This window comes from Ascaphus truei, chromosome 1, assembly GCF_040206685.1.
Source record: "Ascaphus truei isolate aAscTru1 chromosome 1, aAscTru1.hap1, whole genome shotgun sequence".
NCBI classification, from domain to species: domain Eukaryota; kingdom Metazoa; phylum Chordata; class Amphibia; order Anura; family Ascaphidae; genus Ascaphus; species Ascaphus truei.
The window spans coordinates 381,331,403-381,350,245 of NC_134483.1; the positions used below are offsets into that span (position 1 = coordinate 381,331,403).

Consider the following 18,843-nt stretch of genomic DNA (forward strand, 5'->3'; position numbering starts at 1 on the left):
AATCCTAATACTTCTGAAAGAGCCATTTTGTTAATAGCAAAAAGCCACTAATATAGACCGAGAAATGAAAATGAAAGGGTTAATCCTGTTAGAAAGTACAGAATAAAAAAAATCCTTTATAAAAAAAAAATTAAAAAAACTTGATGTAAGGAGACAAAAAATAACCATGTGTTAAAAGAAAAACAAGTGCTTTACATCTGCAACTGCTTAACACAACTTTACTGTCTAAATGACTTTGCAACACACTGGACAGATCGAGGTATCTTGGATAATTTTTATTAGAAAACAGTGTTGGTACCACTGCAATGCATCTGTGCATGACGACAGTTTCAATGAGACGGATTTCTAGAATGGATGTCCTAACAGAAAGCAATGTTCTAAAAATGTTCCATCTTTATTCAGTCAAGAGTTATTAGCAGACAATGAGCTTTTATTGCAAACGCAAAGCGCCCTGCATTGCGGTGTATAGAGATGGAAACAAATGGGTTTATTCTGGAAGACGTACAGTAAACTACTTAAAATAAAAAAAAAAGTGGATTTTCTTTTTAAATTTTTATTTACATGGATGTTCTTACCTACATGGCCATTGCGGCTTTCACATTTCTGAATAAGCTGCTGCAATTTCAAGTGGACCCTTTATGTAAATCAATGCTGGTTGTTTTTTTTTTGGGGGGGGGGGGGGAATTTTGGAAGAATGTTTTAAGGATGCACAAGAATAAAACGCTGACTTTGGGGAACATTGCAATAATTTAATAGCTCATTGTGGTTTTATAGGTGTCTGGGAATGGAATGGAGATGTGTCCTGATCCTGTGACAAGAGGTAGGATTCCGGCATTTGGGACAACATTCCAAGACAGAGTCAATGTGATATTCCGATTACCCCTGTAAAAGAAATAAAATGAAGTATTATGAAACCTTATCATTATGCATAATAATTGCACTGTATGGTAGCGTCAACTGATGATAGTGTCCCTAAAATGTCACAGACTCCCAAAGCTGACTGATGGCAATACTGCGATTTAAAATAAAAGTATAATTCATTATATTATGGCGATATTACTATTATAATTGGTATACTGCCCAACTCTAGACTGGAAGCATTTCCTCTAAAACTAATAGTCTGCATATCATTCCCCAATTTGCTTTAAAAAAATAATTCTTACGGATACGCAATATGTAGTTAAGTACCCAATAAACACAAGTTCTATTTATTAATACAGTAAATTGAGAAATACTTGCTAGAAAGCTGCCTTTGTGAATATTGAACAGTTTTCAAATACATACACTTACAAACATATATGAGATGAGGTTTACCAGAACCAGATTAAGTTTGCGATGTAATAAACAACAAATGAAGAACCTTTCAGTTGGAATAGTGAACACCATGTGCTGGGAGGGGCACACAAATCTGTCTCTCATCGACTCTGCATGCAACAAGACACAGCAATGTGTGTAATTATGGGAGGATAACTTCACGGCTTGAGTATGCAAACGCTTCATGAAACACGAACATTTCTCATGCAGGAGTTATAGCACACATGCTCAAGAATGGATATGATTTTTTTTCGCAGTTTTTAATACCTTTTATTGGCTGGCCAAACAATTTGGTCATTTAAAAGGGTTGTCTTAAAAGCATAACTGAAAAGTAGATTAATTTAAAAAAAGATAGTGTTTATGTAAACCAGCAAAATACATCTAGTTTAATAAGTATTTAATATATTCATTAGAAAAATATCCACCAATTTCTCCCATTCCTAAAACAATCAGGGGACATACAAAAAGCGGAGAGCTGTCGTGTGGACATACTTTTAATGTCTTTTTCCATGAATACTTGGTTCAACTTTCAGCCAGTAACTTTGTAATAATAGGTTTCAGGGAACCATAATACAACACCAGTAATACCAAACAATGATAATTAAACACCACCACTTAGGAGTACTTTTGACATCTTGATCTTCTACAGAACTCGTCCTTCTACCACCACAAATCAATCAGAAAAAAATCTGGCGCCAAAGAGTAAACAGACATCAGCTTTTTGTGTCAGCTTTCACCTTATAAATTTGATCTCTTACACTCGCTTCTTGAAGAGTGCACATTTTAATAAAAACAATATATTTTTTCCAGATGCTTACTTCAGACCATTTCCATCGTCAAAGAAAAAATACTTTGATTTCATCTCTTTTAAGGACAACTTTGGATTATCTCCTCGGAGGATGATCTTGTCCCATAGTACAACCTGGTTTAAAGCCTAAAATGAAATCATAAAATTATTCAATATTAATGCGAAGCAGATTTGACTTTGCAATTTATTGTGGAAAAAGAAACATCTATCCAAATATGCAAAAGAGGGATATATGGAGATGTAAAATGTTTGCAAATCCCCAAGTAAATGGTGTTAACCTTGGAAAATTGCGATTGTTTATATCACTTTAGCACCTCATACCAATTTATATGTCCTTTTGTATAAATAGAAGCAGGGAAGATGGAATATTTAAACATCGAAACACATGCAGCCTAAGAAACAGGTCAAGAAACTGCGGGACACCCTAAAGGTTACAGCTTTATCATCTTATCCTATGGAAGGAGGAGTTCTTCCTGGAAAGTTTTCTTTAGGGCATACTACACCTGAAAAGAACCGGAGAACTTGTACTTAAGAAAAGCGAATATCTACAATGTATAAAGTGGATTTTCACATTTTCTAATATTTCTTCTTTCAATAAACGTGCTTAAAAATAAAGTTCTACATAAAGTACTCCAAACCTTCACCTTAGGAGGAAAGACTACCAAAAAAGTATATATATTTTAAGAGCGATCAAATAATTCAGGGGAAAACCAAAACATCCCTTGAACGTCCTTAAAGCAACAAACCTTTGTGAGGTTTGGATTTTATAGTTTGTTTGAGGGCAGTAATGAAAACAAAATAAATCCAATCTGAAGATAGTATCAAGTTTGGGCTATTTTTACAGTCAAACGAGAAGTACTTTGTTAGGGCAAGAAACACTTACAGACGGCGAATTAAATGTTATATTTAAGTGGAGGAGTTTAGGCCATTCTTAAACATCTCGGACTTACATTTATAATACCAAATGTGAACATGTATTTAACAGCAATGCAAGTGTTAAATGTAAATAGCACTAAAATTACTGGTATTGGATTGTGTGTTTCAGAGACCTGCCAGGAATATCAGTGTGGGAGCCAGAGACCAGTAAACCAAGGATGTAAGAGTGAACGCGAGAGGCCTTGTAACAAAGGGAGCCAGTTAAGAAAAATATGTAATAATAATTAGAAAGTGAGAATATACAACAAATCGTTACAAATTACTGATAAGATATACACTGTTGAATGTAAAACTAACAAAGAAATGTATCCCCTCCTCCCTCGGTGGGAAGCATTGAGTCTCCTGAGCTGAACCGCGTTCGTTTCAGCTCCAGGGACCCCCTGCTCCCTGAGATACTTACCTTGGAAGCTGCTGCCGTTATCTCTGTGGAGTTTAAATGTCCTGGTCAGTGGGAGTAACAGGAAACTGCAAGGGGTGACGTCACGGCTTCCTATTGGCCCACAGAACATTCAAGCCACGATTTCGAAAACCCGAACAAGCCCAGGCAGAGCTGCTACCGACACCCCCTTCCGAGGTAAGTATCGCGGGAAACACGGGGTCCCCAGAGTTTAAATTAACGTAGCTCTGCTCTGGAGAACCCTGCTTCAAACCTATATATAAAAAGTTGAAAAACCTCCAGCCAGGAGTGCTGCTTTAACGCTTTTCATTTGCTGAAGTTTAAAAATGGCTACATATATTCTAGTTCTCAACAGTTCTGTATTTTAAATAGAAAATAAAAACAGTTGAAGAACTAAGACTAAACTAAAGTCTAGTGATGGTAGGGCTAGGTTAGAAATTGTGTCTATATAAACACATACTGTATGTACATATTGCCCAACACGCTCCAGCTTGTCGTCTTTGCATCACTTAGGCTTTAAAGCCACGGGCGGTGGTGCTCAGGGCATGCAAATCAGAGCCATGCCAAAGGAAAGCTTGTGTTAAAGCAACAATACAGGTTGCATTTCTTGCTTATTTGTTATAGGTTTGAAGCAGAGAGATCTCTGGAGCTGAACTCCATTAATCACAGCTCTGGCAACCCCTTAATTACAGAGAAACTTACCTCTGTAGGTGCTCCATTGTATCTCTGAAGTTTAAATGTCCAGGTCAGGCGGCTCAACAGGAAGACGCAAAGGATGACATCAGCTTCCTATTGGCCACGTAACCCAGGACATTCAAATATCGCCAGATGTTAGGCACACAAGTTACCTGGCTGAAGAAATGCCGGGAAGGCTACAGAGGTAAGTATCTCTGGAAGCAGGGGGTCCCGGAGCTGAAATGAATGGTGCTCACCACCAGAGACCCCTGCATCAATCACAAAAAAAAAAAAAAAAAAAAAACACACAAAAAAAGAAAAATAACCTGAATTGCTGACTCAAGTATAGTAACGGTTTAGCTCAGCAACCATACATTTTGTTTCTAAATTAAACTGCATGCTATTAATGAATTACCATTGAATTGTGCATACACCAAAGATAACTCCCAAACACAATTTGCTTCTTAAAGCACAGTCCACACCATCAGTAGAGACCAACAGTTGTAAGAGAAAAGTTCATACTTACATTGCTTCTAGTTGAATACTCAGCAGACAAATAAATGAATAGCTGTTTAACATTCCAATCAAATATTGGCTGCAAATGTAAGCTAGTTAAGGAAAACGGTTCAACAGATTTTGCATCAATAACCTTTGCTTTATGCATTTGTAGACACCAAGGCTCTTAAATCAACATGCTGCTTAATGGAAGGTGACAAGCGCTTAAGCTTCGTCCCCGGTGTCAGCACTAAATGCTCTGTGCAGAGTTCAAGGGGGAAAAACGGAGGGGTTGGCGAGACGGGGGCGTGACCATGTCACCCGGCAGGTTCGCCCTCATTGGCTGAACCACCAGGGGGCGTGGCCAGCGCTCCATCACCAGTTCTGAAGACAGTTTTACCGTCTTCAGAAAAATCTGGGCGTGCCGCGCAGCGGCCAAGGTACATAGCAGGCCCAGCCCCATTGAGGGGCGGTTCTTGTCCCTGCAGCGCACACCATAGAGCACACTGCAGCAGGCAGTGGGGACCAAGCCTTAGAAACTTAACAGGCACTTAAATAGCATACAAAGCATCAAATAGCAATCAAAAGCTTTGCAAAGAGGACTACTGTAGAGCAGCATTTTGAACATACATCTTTAAGCCCTTCTTCAATATACTGTGAATCTGCTTCCCAGCGCTGGAGAAGATTTTAGTCCCATTTGTTGGAAAGGAGCCAAGCTCTACCAGGAAGGAGAAACCACTTTTCAAGCTTCGACTCTTGTTCCCTCATTTTGTCCATAAAGTCCACTATGAATCACCTTAAATCTAGAAATATGTTCGTAGAACTCCTCTGCAAGAATGTAATTTTGCAAAACAGAAATATCAACTTTAAAAACGATAAATAAGTGTGTGCCTTATTTGTGACTAAATGAAATTCCAAATGATCAGCAGAATGCATTGCTAAGCTACAAACAATGTACAAAGAGAAGAAAGCAGCGCTAGCCACTAAACCTATTTAAGGGGTGTAATATACAAAATGTGATTATGACTTAAGTATAAAACTTATAAAGTGAAACACATCAACAGTTCCTATTGTGGTTGGTGTTCCATGTACGTGGAGATATACTTAAGTCCAGCTGCCAAAGTCCAAAGAGAGTAGTTCCACGTCCCTCCAGAAACAGGTTACAGAGAAAAAAAAACAAAATGATGTCCTCCGGCGCACAGAATCGGGTGGTAATATCAGACATGGAAAAAACAGAAAACATAACAGTATTTACTGTAGTAAATTGACCAAGCGTCCACTAAATAATCGTAGGACACTTACACAATATGTAGTTTGTTGTGTCTCAGATCTGTGTGTGTGTGTATCTCAGAAAAAAAAGAAGAGAAAAAACATGGCATAATAAAGTTTAATAAAAATAGACTGGCATAAAACAGTAAATGCACTCACAAACAGCTCTTGCACATTGGCGTTGTGAATAGCTTTCCAGCATGTGACTGCTTAATCCTCCTTCACTTGGACCACACATAGTAGGGATCCGCGGGGTCTCCGTCACTAGACCTCCTTTACCTGTCACTGCCCGCTGTCCTCGCCTCTTTAGATGGAACTGAAAGGGTTAAAGCTTTTCTCCCTCTCAGCTCGTGCACTGCCGGTGTAGAGCAGAGTAGCAGCGGTCCTCTCCAGTAGCGAGCCTGCGTCCTACACACAGATGCACGCCGGAATCGGCAGCGTGAGAATGGATTCTGGAGTCTGCGCAGTGGCCACTGTGTCATGTGGTTTACTGAGAAGTGAGGGGAGGATTAAGCAGTCACATGCTGGAAAGCTATTCACAACGCCAATGTGCAAGAGCTGTTTGTGAGTGCATTTACTGTTTGATGCCAGTCAACTTTTATTAAAGTTTATTATGCCATGTTTTTCCTCTTCTATTTTTTCCGAGATACTGTTATCACCTAAGAATCTGGGAGCAGTGTCCTGTATACAGATCTGAGACACAACAAACTACATATTGCTTAAGTGTCCTACGATTATTTAGTGGATGCTTGGTCACGTAACTGGTCAGTAAATATTGTTATGTTTTTTGTTTTTTCCATGTCTGATATTACCACCTGAGTCTACTCTCCAGAGGACATATCTTTTTTTCTACAAACAATGCACGATTTAAATAAAACGCCAAGAAACATTCACTTGGAAACATGTATCCTGAAAGTATATTCCTCTATCACGAAAAAACTGCCATCTATCCATTTAGTTGCAGGCCATTCCTTCTTTTGTCCAGTACTGTTTAGATAGAAAAATGATTTGCTTTCTTTCATCTTGCATTGTATCTACAGAACTCACTGTAGACTCACTGCCTGCAAGGGCCCAGTGCAAATCAGTTAGCCATTTAGAATAGAAACAACAATAGCCATTGAAAGAAGGTTCCCACCAGACGAGGTGAAGAAAATAGGGACGTGGCATTCAGACAGGTACAAGTCCTATATTAGGTTAGAGCAGAATGACACAGACTAAAATAACTAGGGTGTAGGTGTATGGTGCTTTGGCAAGACTAACAGACATCTATTTCCTCTCCCAATGTGCAGCGCAGGTTAAACACCCAAGTTGTGGCTGGTGGGACACTCGTACATACACTGGGCCGGTAAACTAGCGCAAGACAACAGTAGTGTCTACAATTCGGACCACCACATGAAATAATGTAGAGGATTTGGCAGGAAATAAGAGATGTGTGTTGGGAACACTAACTGCCAACACGTATGCTTACAGATGTAACAAGACCACCCATTGCCGGTATCGTGGCCAGCCACGGTCACGTGACTTGTGGTTGTGGCACCGGAGAATTAATGCTGTGGGGGGTTCCATTCAGAAGCAGGATGCCCCCAAAGTGTGATCACCGTATCCAGCACAGCAGACTTTTCCTTCTTCGACCGTGGCACCAGAGACTTTTATTGCTACATCTGTTTTATTTGAGATCGTACAGGAGGGACAGCCCTAACTCCTTTACTGGATTGGGACATATAGTCCCAGTCGTGTCGACATGACCAAATCACCACCGGTGTTCAGCTGCAGACTCTGCTGCCGGAATCCCCGCTGCCGGCCACTTCCAGACTCCGCTGCCGGAATCCCCGCTGCCGGCCACTTCTAAGGCAAGTTTAATTACCGTTTAGGGTAAGGTGTTAATTTAAGGGGTTTTAGTGCTTGGGGCAAGGGGTTTAGGCACTTACCTTAGGGGTGAAATGACCGTCGGCAGCAGGTTCTAGCAGTGGGGCGAGACTCAGCAAAGCGCCTGCGGTTATTTGGTCGTGGCGAAACATCCACGACTAAATTTCTTAAGACCTCTCCTTTATTGCCAAAGAGACCTGTAATTTATTACAAACTGCAATATGTTGCAGATCCCGCTGCAAAGCAAAATAAGAAATTTATACATAGGACATATCGATCCCCTTCTTAGACCGTCCTCTGAGCAACCCTACTGTATGCTCACCAACAATATATAAACTCAGTGTAATGCGTATTCAACCCGTGCTCGGCTTTACTGCTATGGTGGCCCATATAGCCCACATATTAGACCACTTTTGTTTATTTTGAAACTAAAGAGGCTTGATAACTCCAGACTTAAACTTCATAAAATTATATTAATATACTAAGGCGTGTTGTTGCATTGAAACGTTGGGTCTAATAAAACTGTTAATCAGGTGTTGATGGACCTATTTTTGTTTAGCCTTTCCAGATTTGAGAACCCAGGTCTTTTGTCTACGCAGTCGTGTGACTATGTTTGAGGAAACAGAGCGATCGTCGAGATATATTTCTCTGCCTTCAGTCTACACCTCACTGTATACAGTATGTTTACAGGGAGATACCACCCATTTTGAAGCAATTTAAAAGTATCTCCATGATCTAGGACAGGGGTGCGATGAGCTTAGAGGCCCCATGCTCTTCCCCACATTTAAATAAAATGCCGGGGGAGCATGCGAGGCCTCTGTATAGCGCTTACCTTGTGTCCTGGCAGCTTCTGGCAACGAGACGTCACATGACGACAAAGATGCCGGAGAAAAGGTAAGGGGGAGCGCGATGGGAGGGAGGGGGAGGGGGGAGAGCAGGCAGGGGGGCAAACAAAAATGTTTGCGCATCCCTGTTCTAGGATGTCAAGATTAGGACAAAAAACATTTTATTGACAGGTGCATAGAACTATTTAGACGAAAGGTAAATTCCAGCAATAAACCTTCTGCACTGTTATAAGAAAATATAACATTGGGTTTCATTCTCACGTCTTTTCAGTGGGACAACTATTGTATATCAGAAGTAAGATACTGTATGAACATGGAGCAGGAAAAAAAACATTAAGTTCAGTTATCTTCATAAAGGATATCTGCATTTATATCGAACGTGATGAATCCAAGATCACTTCTTTCCCTCGGGCCAGTGAAATCTTCAACATTTTCTCTGAAAAACAAGTTTATACAATGTTACACCGTGTAGGCTACTTCTAGCACATAAAAATACTACAAAGAAATATATACACGCACACACTCGTGTTCAAGAAATATCCGAACCACCCCTATCTTTCCCCCAAAAGTGGCCTTTATCATGGAAGCCTTGCTAGTATATTGTAATGTCAGATGTGTAAAACATCCAAAAGGGTTAAAAAATAAATTAGGAAAATTGCACACATGAAAATGAAAGTAACCGAATTTGAAACGGTACTTTAATAAAAAGTGCTGACCATGTATGTTTTCAGGAAAGTACATACTACAGTAGAGTCTACGGCACTATGAATACTGAATTCTACGTTTTGGTGCCTGAGACACAGAAGGTTACACTGAGCATTACACACATCTTCTCATTACATAGGCACAGAATGTATTCACTTATGAGCTGCACTGCTACTATAACAATGCAATTAGGAAACCCAATCAAGACAGGACAATGTTCATTTGCAGTATATAGTGATGTTTCAAAACGATTTAAAAACCTAACGAAAAACTTTAAAAACAGGGGTTTTCTACTCGTTAGAAAACTTAGGCGTGCATTGTTAATCCCTTAATAATTGTTACTTTGTGCAACACCAGTCCACTTCAACTATGTGACAAAGTACTGTTGTGATGATATGGATTTACATAAACAAACAGCTTTTTATATTACATATAATTTATAATACTGCAATAAGCCATTGCATATGTATATTAAACTGAAAAATATGATAACGTAAAATGATTGAATACAGCAGGGTAAAATATTCACCATTCATACACATTTCACAGCGAGCCCCTAACAACTTTCCACAGAACCCCCAAGTACAAATTGAAAGCCATTGTTCATGGGGAAATACAAGTTTTATATCGTTTCCTGAAATAAACATTTGTAGTTAAGAAATGTTTGCATACAGACACTACCCCCCGAATGTCGCTTCGTAAAGTTCCATCACTGTTCACCGTCAAATAGGCACAGCAAAAAATATGTAGACAAATTGTTAGTAAAAAGTTGAATTTCCCTTTGCTCGTAGTATAGATTGTTTTTAGATTGATTACTGTACATTTGCACGACTATACATTATACCATTTTATTTGTAAATGAAAGATCAGGTATGTGTGGGAGATTCCCCTCAGGCATGTAAAAAAAGGAAATAAAACAACATAGTGCAAATGTGTAATAAACAAATGAACTAATAATACACGGATGAATACCCACTCACGTGGTGAAAGTGTAAATCAAGTGATTGCAGATTTCTGATCTGGAGCAGATTTAAGGCAGGACCTGTTTTTGTTGCCTATGTCTAAGATTGTTGAGAAACACCCTTATTTTTTGAATCAATTAATTATCACTAGGTGATTTGGATTTGATCTTATTTTCTTTGTTGCATGTGTGAAAGATTGCAAATTTGCCTCACAGTAGGCGGCAGTTAAAATATACTGTAAAAAATGAGTGCACATTAATGCTGTGCTTTTAAAACCGCAATCCCGGCCGCTCGCTTTAATTAATTTATATCCCTTTTTTCATTTTATTGTTATAAAGATTGGGAATGTGAAATTGATCAGTACCTTAACCAGCAAGTATCTCAGAAACCAGGAGGTCCCCAGAGCTGAATACAGCATGTTCAGCTCCGGAACCCACTAGTTCCCATCCTTTAAAAGTGGGAGCAAATTGCGGGATCTGCACTTTAATGATGAAACAACCTTATACTGTACATTCATACTGTACATTCAGTAAAGCCAGCCCATGCATGCTGAGAGGCTCTCTATATCGTTCTGTGTAGTGGAATCCCAATGCCCTCCCACTGTCTCTGTACGTTCTGCCTACCAATTAGATTGTAAGCTCCTCAGAGCAGGGACTATCCTCTTCCTAAATGTTACTTTTATGTCTGAAGCACTTAATCCCATGACCTGTTATTTATATGATTGTCACGTATTACTACTGTGAAGCGCTATGTACATTAATGGCGCTATATAAAGACACACAATACATACATTATCTATTACTTTAAAAACATGCTATACCAATGAGGTTTTGATATCGAGAGTCCCTCACTGTGCAGATGCTGTGTTCAGATCCTGGTTTCGTTGTGAAGTAAACAAAACAAGGTCCCTCTTTCTTTGGGAGCAAGCTCTGTCACAAGCAGGATCAGCTCAGCTTGGTACTAATGCACAGGGCCTTGGGCTCACAGATCGTTGTTTTGCTATGCAGCTGCAGGAGGAGCAGTTGTGATATTTGAGCAGAGCTGGCTGTCGTGCTGCTTTCTCATTGGACAAAGCAAATTGAATGAGTGGAAATTGAACACTGGAAGATGTGCGCAGCTAAGCCTATTGCACAGAGGTGCAATTACAGCACAGCAGCAATGCAACAACCAAGAGATTGTTATATTTAATCTGGGTGCATAAAAAGTACAAGGCGACGTGTTGTCCCAATACTCTGCAAGTGCTGCCTTCTAAGGTTGTGCTGAAATTCCAGGCCACGTGAAGCCGATAGTAAGTATAACATCGCAGACCGCGCCACCGAGAATACTCAATTATTGCTCTCTTAGGTTAACGAAGTTTAGTGAATATAGGCATAAAATGACAATAACCCTCAGTCAATTCATTAATAGCAACAGTCTATTCACCAAATCAAATATTGTGATGTTAACCAGATATTATGCACGTAGAAAGAATATGTCTTTTTAACGCCTGTTATTCCTCAAGACATGCAAATGAGCTCATTACAGCCTATATGACATTCACCCCTATTTACTAAGCTCCATTAACCCTTTGCATGCTGGAGGGGTCGCAGTAAGAGAGTACCCTGCCCTTCTATGACAGCAATCACATAAAAGTGATGTCCCCAATAATGCGAACGGAAGGAGTCTCCTCTTTCATTCCTTGTCGAGTCAGGTTACGTTCAGCCCTCCATAGCAGCAGAGCCAGACCTGCTCTAGAAGCGCGCAAAAAGCCCAGGACATATCATAGCTACTACGTCATGGTGCTCCTGGCGTGCCAGACCTCATGACGTGGTAGCTAAGTCACGAGGCACTTCAGGGGTTACGGATAATGTCATGAGACCAATTTAGTACAGGGCCCATTTACTTATATACCTCCAAATAGTGGAAGGTAATTTATTAAAAATACACACAAACTCTGAGGGGATCCAACCCCACCTCAGAACAGCTGTGCAACTGGACGGCTAAGTACTACCCAGGAGAACACCTAATGGTGACTAAACCCTAAGCTGCACAGTATACAAATACAGTAAAATTTATATAAAAACACATGAAAGAAAAAAACAAACATGAAAACAACCTATCAACAGATTTGTATAGAAACCGCCATAAGGTTGGGCACTGGCAAGGGGAAACGGACACTCACACTGAGACAGTCAGCAGACTCGCGGTGGCTGCACAGGATCCGGATCTCAGCACCGCGGAGATGGAAAAAAACGCTGCTGTCTCCTGCAGGCTCCGTCTCAGCTTACCTGCATACACGCGCAGGATGACCTGTCCGGATCCTGTGCAGCCACCGCGAGTCTGCTGACTGTCTCAGTGTGAGTGTCCGTTTCCCCTTGCCAGTGCCCAACCTTATGGCGGTTTCTATACAAATCTGTTGATAGGTTGTTTTCATGTTTGTTTTTTTCTTTCATGTGTTTTTATATAAATTTTACTGTATTTGTATACTGTGCAGCTTAGGGTTTAGTCACCATTAGGTGTTCTCCTGGGTAGTACTTAGCCGTCCAGTTGCACAGCTGTTCTGAGGTGGGGTTGGATCCCCTCAGAGTTTGTGTGTATTTTTAATAAATTACCTTCCACTAATCCCTGGTGCGCATTTGTGCATTTTTTATTATCTTGTATTTCAGGGTGCCCTCCTCCCTTTTTAAGGGGGGTTCACCTAGATTTGAGAGTTTCTGGGGAGACGCTTTATGTACATGCTGCAAAGGGATCATCCACACCATCATACAACACGAGCGCTGAATATCCTGTTTTTTATACCTCCAAATAGATTATCCTATGCTCCATGTGGCGAGATACCTGGGAAATATGCAAAGGTCATTAATTTGAATACATTTGACATATTTTGGATTTGCATATTCAGCTCTCTCAACAAATGAAGCATGTGTTCCTTTATTTGGAGGTAAATAAATGTGCCCTTAATAGATTGGTCAGTTTTTATGTCTGAGCACCATCTCAGTGTCTGGCAAGGAGTAACAGTTCATATTAGCCAGTGTACTGTGGGTAAGAAAGCCCTAATGATACCTATAGTGTTGCTTGCCACTTTAATCTGCATAGGTCTAACGAGCAGGTGGAGCAGGTACATGAGGAACAGAAAGTAGCCCTTCTCATGGAATGAACTACTATAGATTCCACAAGGGTGTCGCTTTCTGTGCTTCATGGCTGAGTAACGGCAAGATTTATATAATGCTGCGTTATTTGAAGTAATGTTGCATTAACTGTATGCCAATAAGTTCAATTATGGCTGTTCATTTTGCATATACTTACCATAGCTAACAAGATGTTCACACAGAACAAAAAAGCCACTCCTTTCATATTTGCCCTGATTTAACAGGCAGCAAAAATTCCCAGGCACCTGGTAACCTACAATTCCTACCCGGCTCCTGTGCGCAGTAATGACCGACCTGTCAATAATGCCACAACCGACAAGAGCGCTCCCAGCAATAGCAAAGCCGAATCCGTTGCCCTGGGACCAGCAGTTGCGGTGATTGACAGGTCAAGTCACTGCCACGCCACTCAGTAAAAAGAGCGGGAGGCAGAGGGCGCACAAAAGCTTGGGGCTGTGCTAGTGCGGTCTAGGACGTCTGTGCATGACATGACAAGCCAAGCCAACAACTTGATGTTTAAATGTACTGTGTGGGACCGCTACACTGCCTAGACAAGCCGATCCGATGCGCCATCTATAAATATCCCGTGGGACATTTACAGATGGCGCGTCGGAACGGCATGTCTAGGCAGTGTAGCGGTCCCACGATGTACATTTAAACATCCAGTTGTCTGAGCGGCATACCTGGCTCGGCTTGCTGGGTCAGGTGCGCGGCGGACTGGACATCGCGGCAAAGTGTCCCGCAGCGATGTGTCCCGGTGGCCGAACGCCAGCTGCGTTTTGGTCACAGTAAAATGTCCCATTCCAGAGCTGGTCGGAAGCCTCCTGTACTCTGCCCGTCCCTGCTCTCAATGCACCGTGACGGGGATGAGTGAGAGTGAGACAGTGTGTCACACACACAGTGACAAAGCAGTAAAGGGGAGAAGCTGGAACACCAACCTCTCCACCCCCCAGGCCGTACAAAACGCTGGCTTCTGAGAACTCTGACTGTATTTTATATGTTTTGCCACCCCTAACAGGGGTTAGTAAATCAAGGCTTTAGAGCACTCAGATTGCCCTATTGCAACCTGGGACAGCATCAATTGGTGGAACTGGCCTCCCACTAAATTCCCCATAACAATTTCAACAGCAATTAGGCCTCACTACCCATGTCTATGCTATCTTTCAGAGCTGCCCATTTCCAGGAATTTCATTTATCACCTTTTCGATAACAAAAGAAGCTGGAACACGGGGTTCACCTAAAAAAAACTACAGGCCAGCATAAACCTATTCATTTAAAAGACATTACAAAGAACGAAGTAAAACATGTAACATTTCAACAGGTTTATAGAAGATTAAAGTGAATTTTCAAAAATAGATGTACTGAGTAAAAAGAATTTAGCGAAGTTATTAATCTCTGGTTGAAAATCAAATCCACAATTATGCCAGACGTCGAATGTAGTTTATTAACAAAGTCCAATCTAATAAATGAATAGGGTGCTTTTATCAAGAGCGCAGCATTTAGCATAGCCAGAGCAAACATCTTTCTATAACTTCATGTGCGCATTAACATGTATCCCACTGTAATAACATATAGGTAAGCTAACCTAAATTGTGGCAACTGCTCTATTGGCCAGAACTGTTAATCAATCGGACAGTGGTGCAAAGTGCACAAGTTAAGAACGGAATGGAAATTAAGAAAGCAAACGCCAGGAATTAATATCTTCCCTATGTTTGTGTTATATCAACACAAATACAATTTCGGTGTTGGAAGTCAAAATATGTTCGCACAAGAGTGACAAACCCCGGTCCTCAAAGGCCAACATCATCTCAGGATATCCCTGCTTCAGCATAGGTGGCTCAGTCGTAGACTGACGTAAAACAGTGGTAGACTGAGGCACATGTGCTGAAGCAGGGATATCATGAAAACCTGACCTGTCGGTGGCCCTTGAGGACTGGAGTTACCCAACCCAGCGCTAGCATATAATATAACTAAGTCCACTATAGAGCTCAATAATGCCAGAGGTGACATTACTCATGAAGAAGAAAGCAGAGGATTGGTGGGACAGTGGACCCATAAAAAAAAAAAAGTATAATGGATCTCACCAGCAGCAGCAAAAAAAAAAAAAAAAAAAAAAGAAGATTAAATGACATAATTAAAAACATGAAACAAGTAAAAACGGACAAAAGAAAATCTCCCATGCACTTCACATCCAAATGGTGCTTTTTCAAGGAGTAACATTACTCATGTTGAACTGCACATTTACAAACAAGCTTAATCATCTTTCACTACCATATGTTGCTGTATCATGAAAAAATATTGTTATGGCTTCCTGGTTTTAAAAATAAATGACTGCTCCGATTGCCTCCGGAGCTCACTGAAGTAATTTAGAGATTCTCCAACAGTGCGCTTTCTCCAACTTTTGTGGTAGCCCCCAAAGTCTTCAAACTTCACTCCATGCTGCTCGCTACTCACCATTCTAAGTATAATACTCTAAATGTGTGCCTATGTATATACAACTATATTGACCAACAGAGTTAAGTGTTATATTAATAACAATGAAGTGGTTCACAATATGAAAAAGTTTGAGAAGCCGTGAGCCACCGCAGGGTGCCTAAAATTATTCAAACAAGATTTCATAAGCTCACAAAAATGTGTAGGCGACAGTTCACTAATGTAATGCAAAAGTATTAACCAACATTTTCCCTCAACCAAATTGCTGGGTCTATTGCTAGAATTATTTTTCGAAGCGGGAAGGACCACCCTTTCCAAAGGCATCTGTGTATAGTGGTACTTTCTGCATTTTACATTGTGTTGTGCGGAACTTCTTTACCATGTAGTAATTATTTAGCTGTACTCCGTATGAAGTAAAGCCTGAGCTACTTTACATGTCACCTGTGTTTACATTGTAGGATTGACCTCCCCACCTCCATGCTCGTATGTATACGTTGTATATAGCATCAACAATGGGCACTGCAAGATAGAAAAATGAGGCGGGCAGTAGGTGTAAAAAATTAATCTTCTTTATTGGACATAATAGCCAAAAATAAAAATAGCACAGAAATCCTCCGACGCGTTTCTCGCCTCTTGGGTGCTTTATCAATGATTTATCTTTGATAAAGCGCCACGGAGGCGGGAAACGCGTCGGAGGATTTCTGTGCTATATCTAATTTTGGCTATTATGCCCAATAAAGAAGATTAATTTTCTACACCTACTGCAAGCCTCATTTTTTCTATCTAGCAGTGCCCATTCCTTTCCCTTTCAACTTTACTCATCTATGGACTGTGAGCACGCAAGGAACAGATTGCCGGGATGCGAGTATACCCCTGGACACCATTAATTATTTTTGATGTTTTGTAGCCAGTGTGGTGCTTAGACATAAACCGCTTAGCTTTTACGGAACTGCATGACCTGACACCAGAGGAGGGTGTCTCCCACATTGATGTCCCGACGGAGCAGACAAGCGTAGAGACGTGCAGTGATATGCTGCTTATTCCAGGAGTGTGGGGAGTAGCGGTGCAGTGTGTGTGAGATCCCAAGAGCCACGGTCCACGCGCCATACTCGACCGAGAGAACGGCACATCCCAGGACCCACTTGCTTTTGTTCCGGGTAGTGGTGAGTGAAGCAAGCCTCACGTGAGACGGGACAAGACCGTAAAAGTGGAGGCGGAGGTTACCAGAGACACGGAGCTCAGCCTTACTTCATTCAGGTCAGCTGCACTCGTCCCCACACATATGCATCCTGGACTTATCAATGGATTATATCTTTGTCGGCACCACACACAGATATAGGCTACTAAATATCTGTTCCTACCATATTCAATTGTTTATTCATTGGACCCACACACCCTGCACTATATTAGAGCACACGTGAGATTCATCTCATTTACTTCTAATAGCATCAACAATGTATGCAGAACTTTACAAAATTACAGGGTATATTTAGTGACTAACAATGGGGATAAGTGCCACAGGTAAAGAACAACATAGGGCAGGGGCGCCCAAACTTTTTTTGCGGCGCTCCCCGCCTTAACTTCTCCGTTGCCGCCTCCCACCCCCCCTCCTTACCTCGTGCGGCGTCAAATGAGGCAGCAGGGTCGTGCGGTGTCACGTGACCCGGGGCGTCATTTGAGGTCACATGACCATAGCAACCGTTACGTCACATGACGCCGCGTTGCCATAGTCATGTGTGCTGAAGCCGGCAGAATCCTGGTATGTAGAGGCCACGCACGGTCCCCTGGCATTTAAATGCCTGGGGGGAGAGCGCAGGACCTCTGCAACCGCCTGTGCGCCCCAGTTTGTGCACCGCTGACATACAGAGGGCAAAGTGAGACACTACCCTAAAGAAAATACAATATTAGTGGTATATACATATTCTCCCCCCCCCAAAGTACTCACAGCATCACGCGGGACACAGATATGTTGACGGGCACGACCCGGTCCTTGAAAGCGGTGGTGATGAAGCAGCCGAAGGTCAGTGCGGCCATAACGCTCAGGGAGAAGGCGAATAGAGAGTTAGCCCGGGACAGCGCTGTGTTCATTGTGGAGGAGGAAGAGGAGGGAGGGGACCCACGAGATAAATGGTGTGACCAGGGAGGGCCCTGCAGAGGACACAGGGATGTGAGGGATATGGTGGGGGGGGGGGGGGTCTTACAGAGAATAAGATCCCTGCAGAGGATCTCCCAGGCAGGTGTGAAGAGAGAGGCTCTTCAGGCACCGAGGTAAGAGAGAGGCTCTGCAGGCACAGGGGTAAGAGAGAGGCTCTGCAGGCACCGAGGTAAGAGAGAGGATCTGCAGGCACAGGGGTAAGAGAGGCTCTGCAGACACAGGGGTAAGAGAGAGGCTCTGCAGGCACCGAGGTAAGAGAGAGGCTCTGCAGACACGGGGGTAAGAGAGAGGCTCTGCAGGCACGGGGGTAAGAGAGAGGCTCTGCAGGCACCGAGGTAAGAGAGAGGATCTGCAGGCACAGGGGTAAGAGAGAGGCTCTGCAGACACAGGGGTAAGAGAGAGGCTCTGCAGGCACCGAGGTAAGGGAGAGGCTCTGCAGACACAGGGGTAAGAGAGAGGCTCTGCAGGCACCGAGGTAAGGGAGAGGCTCTGCAGGCACCGAGGTAAGAGAGAGGCTCTGCAGGCACAGGGGTAAGAGAGAGGCTCTGCAGGCACAGGGGTAAGATGTGACTGTGCTGGAGATTAAAGCGAATGCAGGAGAATAGGATCTGTCAGGTGAGGGGAATCGCTGCGCTTGCAAGGACAGGGGGGACTTCCTGCTAGTGACTCTCACACAGGAAGCTGCCGTTAGCGCTGAGCTGTCTGTCGGCCCCGGACTGCTGAGTACACAGCTCCCGCTTCCGGGGGAGGACACCGGAAGTGCACTGCAGCGGCCGTACACAGGAACAGGCAGGGCGCAGGAACTCACACGTGGTGTACGGGAAGAGACCAGAGCCATAGAGGGGAGGGGAGAACCAC

General features: G+C 42.3%; 1 protein-coding gene across 1 annotated transcript; it reads right to left on the reverse strand.

Annotated features, from left to right (window-relative positions):
• Positions 1-260: 260 nt before the first annotated feature.
• Positions 261-18,785, reverse strand: SPCS3 (signal peptidase complex subunit 3). Its single transcript, XM_075611001.1, has 6 exons — positions 18,659-18,785; positions 17,776-17,978; positions 8,966-9,041; positions 4,657-4,731; positions 2,133-2,248; positions 261-882 (listed from the first exon to the last, which is right to left on the reverse strand). The coding sequence occupies exons 2-6, from the start codon at positions 17,916-17,918 to the stop codon at positions 750-752; spliced, it is 543 nt and encodes a 180-aa protein (XP_075467116.1). The 5' UTR covers positions 17,919-17,978; positions 18,659-18,785; the 3' UTR covers positions 261-749.
• Positions 18,786-18,843: the final 58 nt, after the last annotated feature.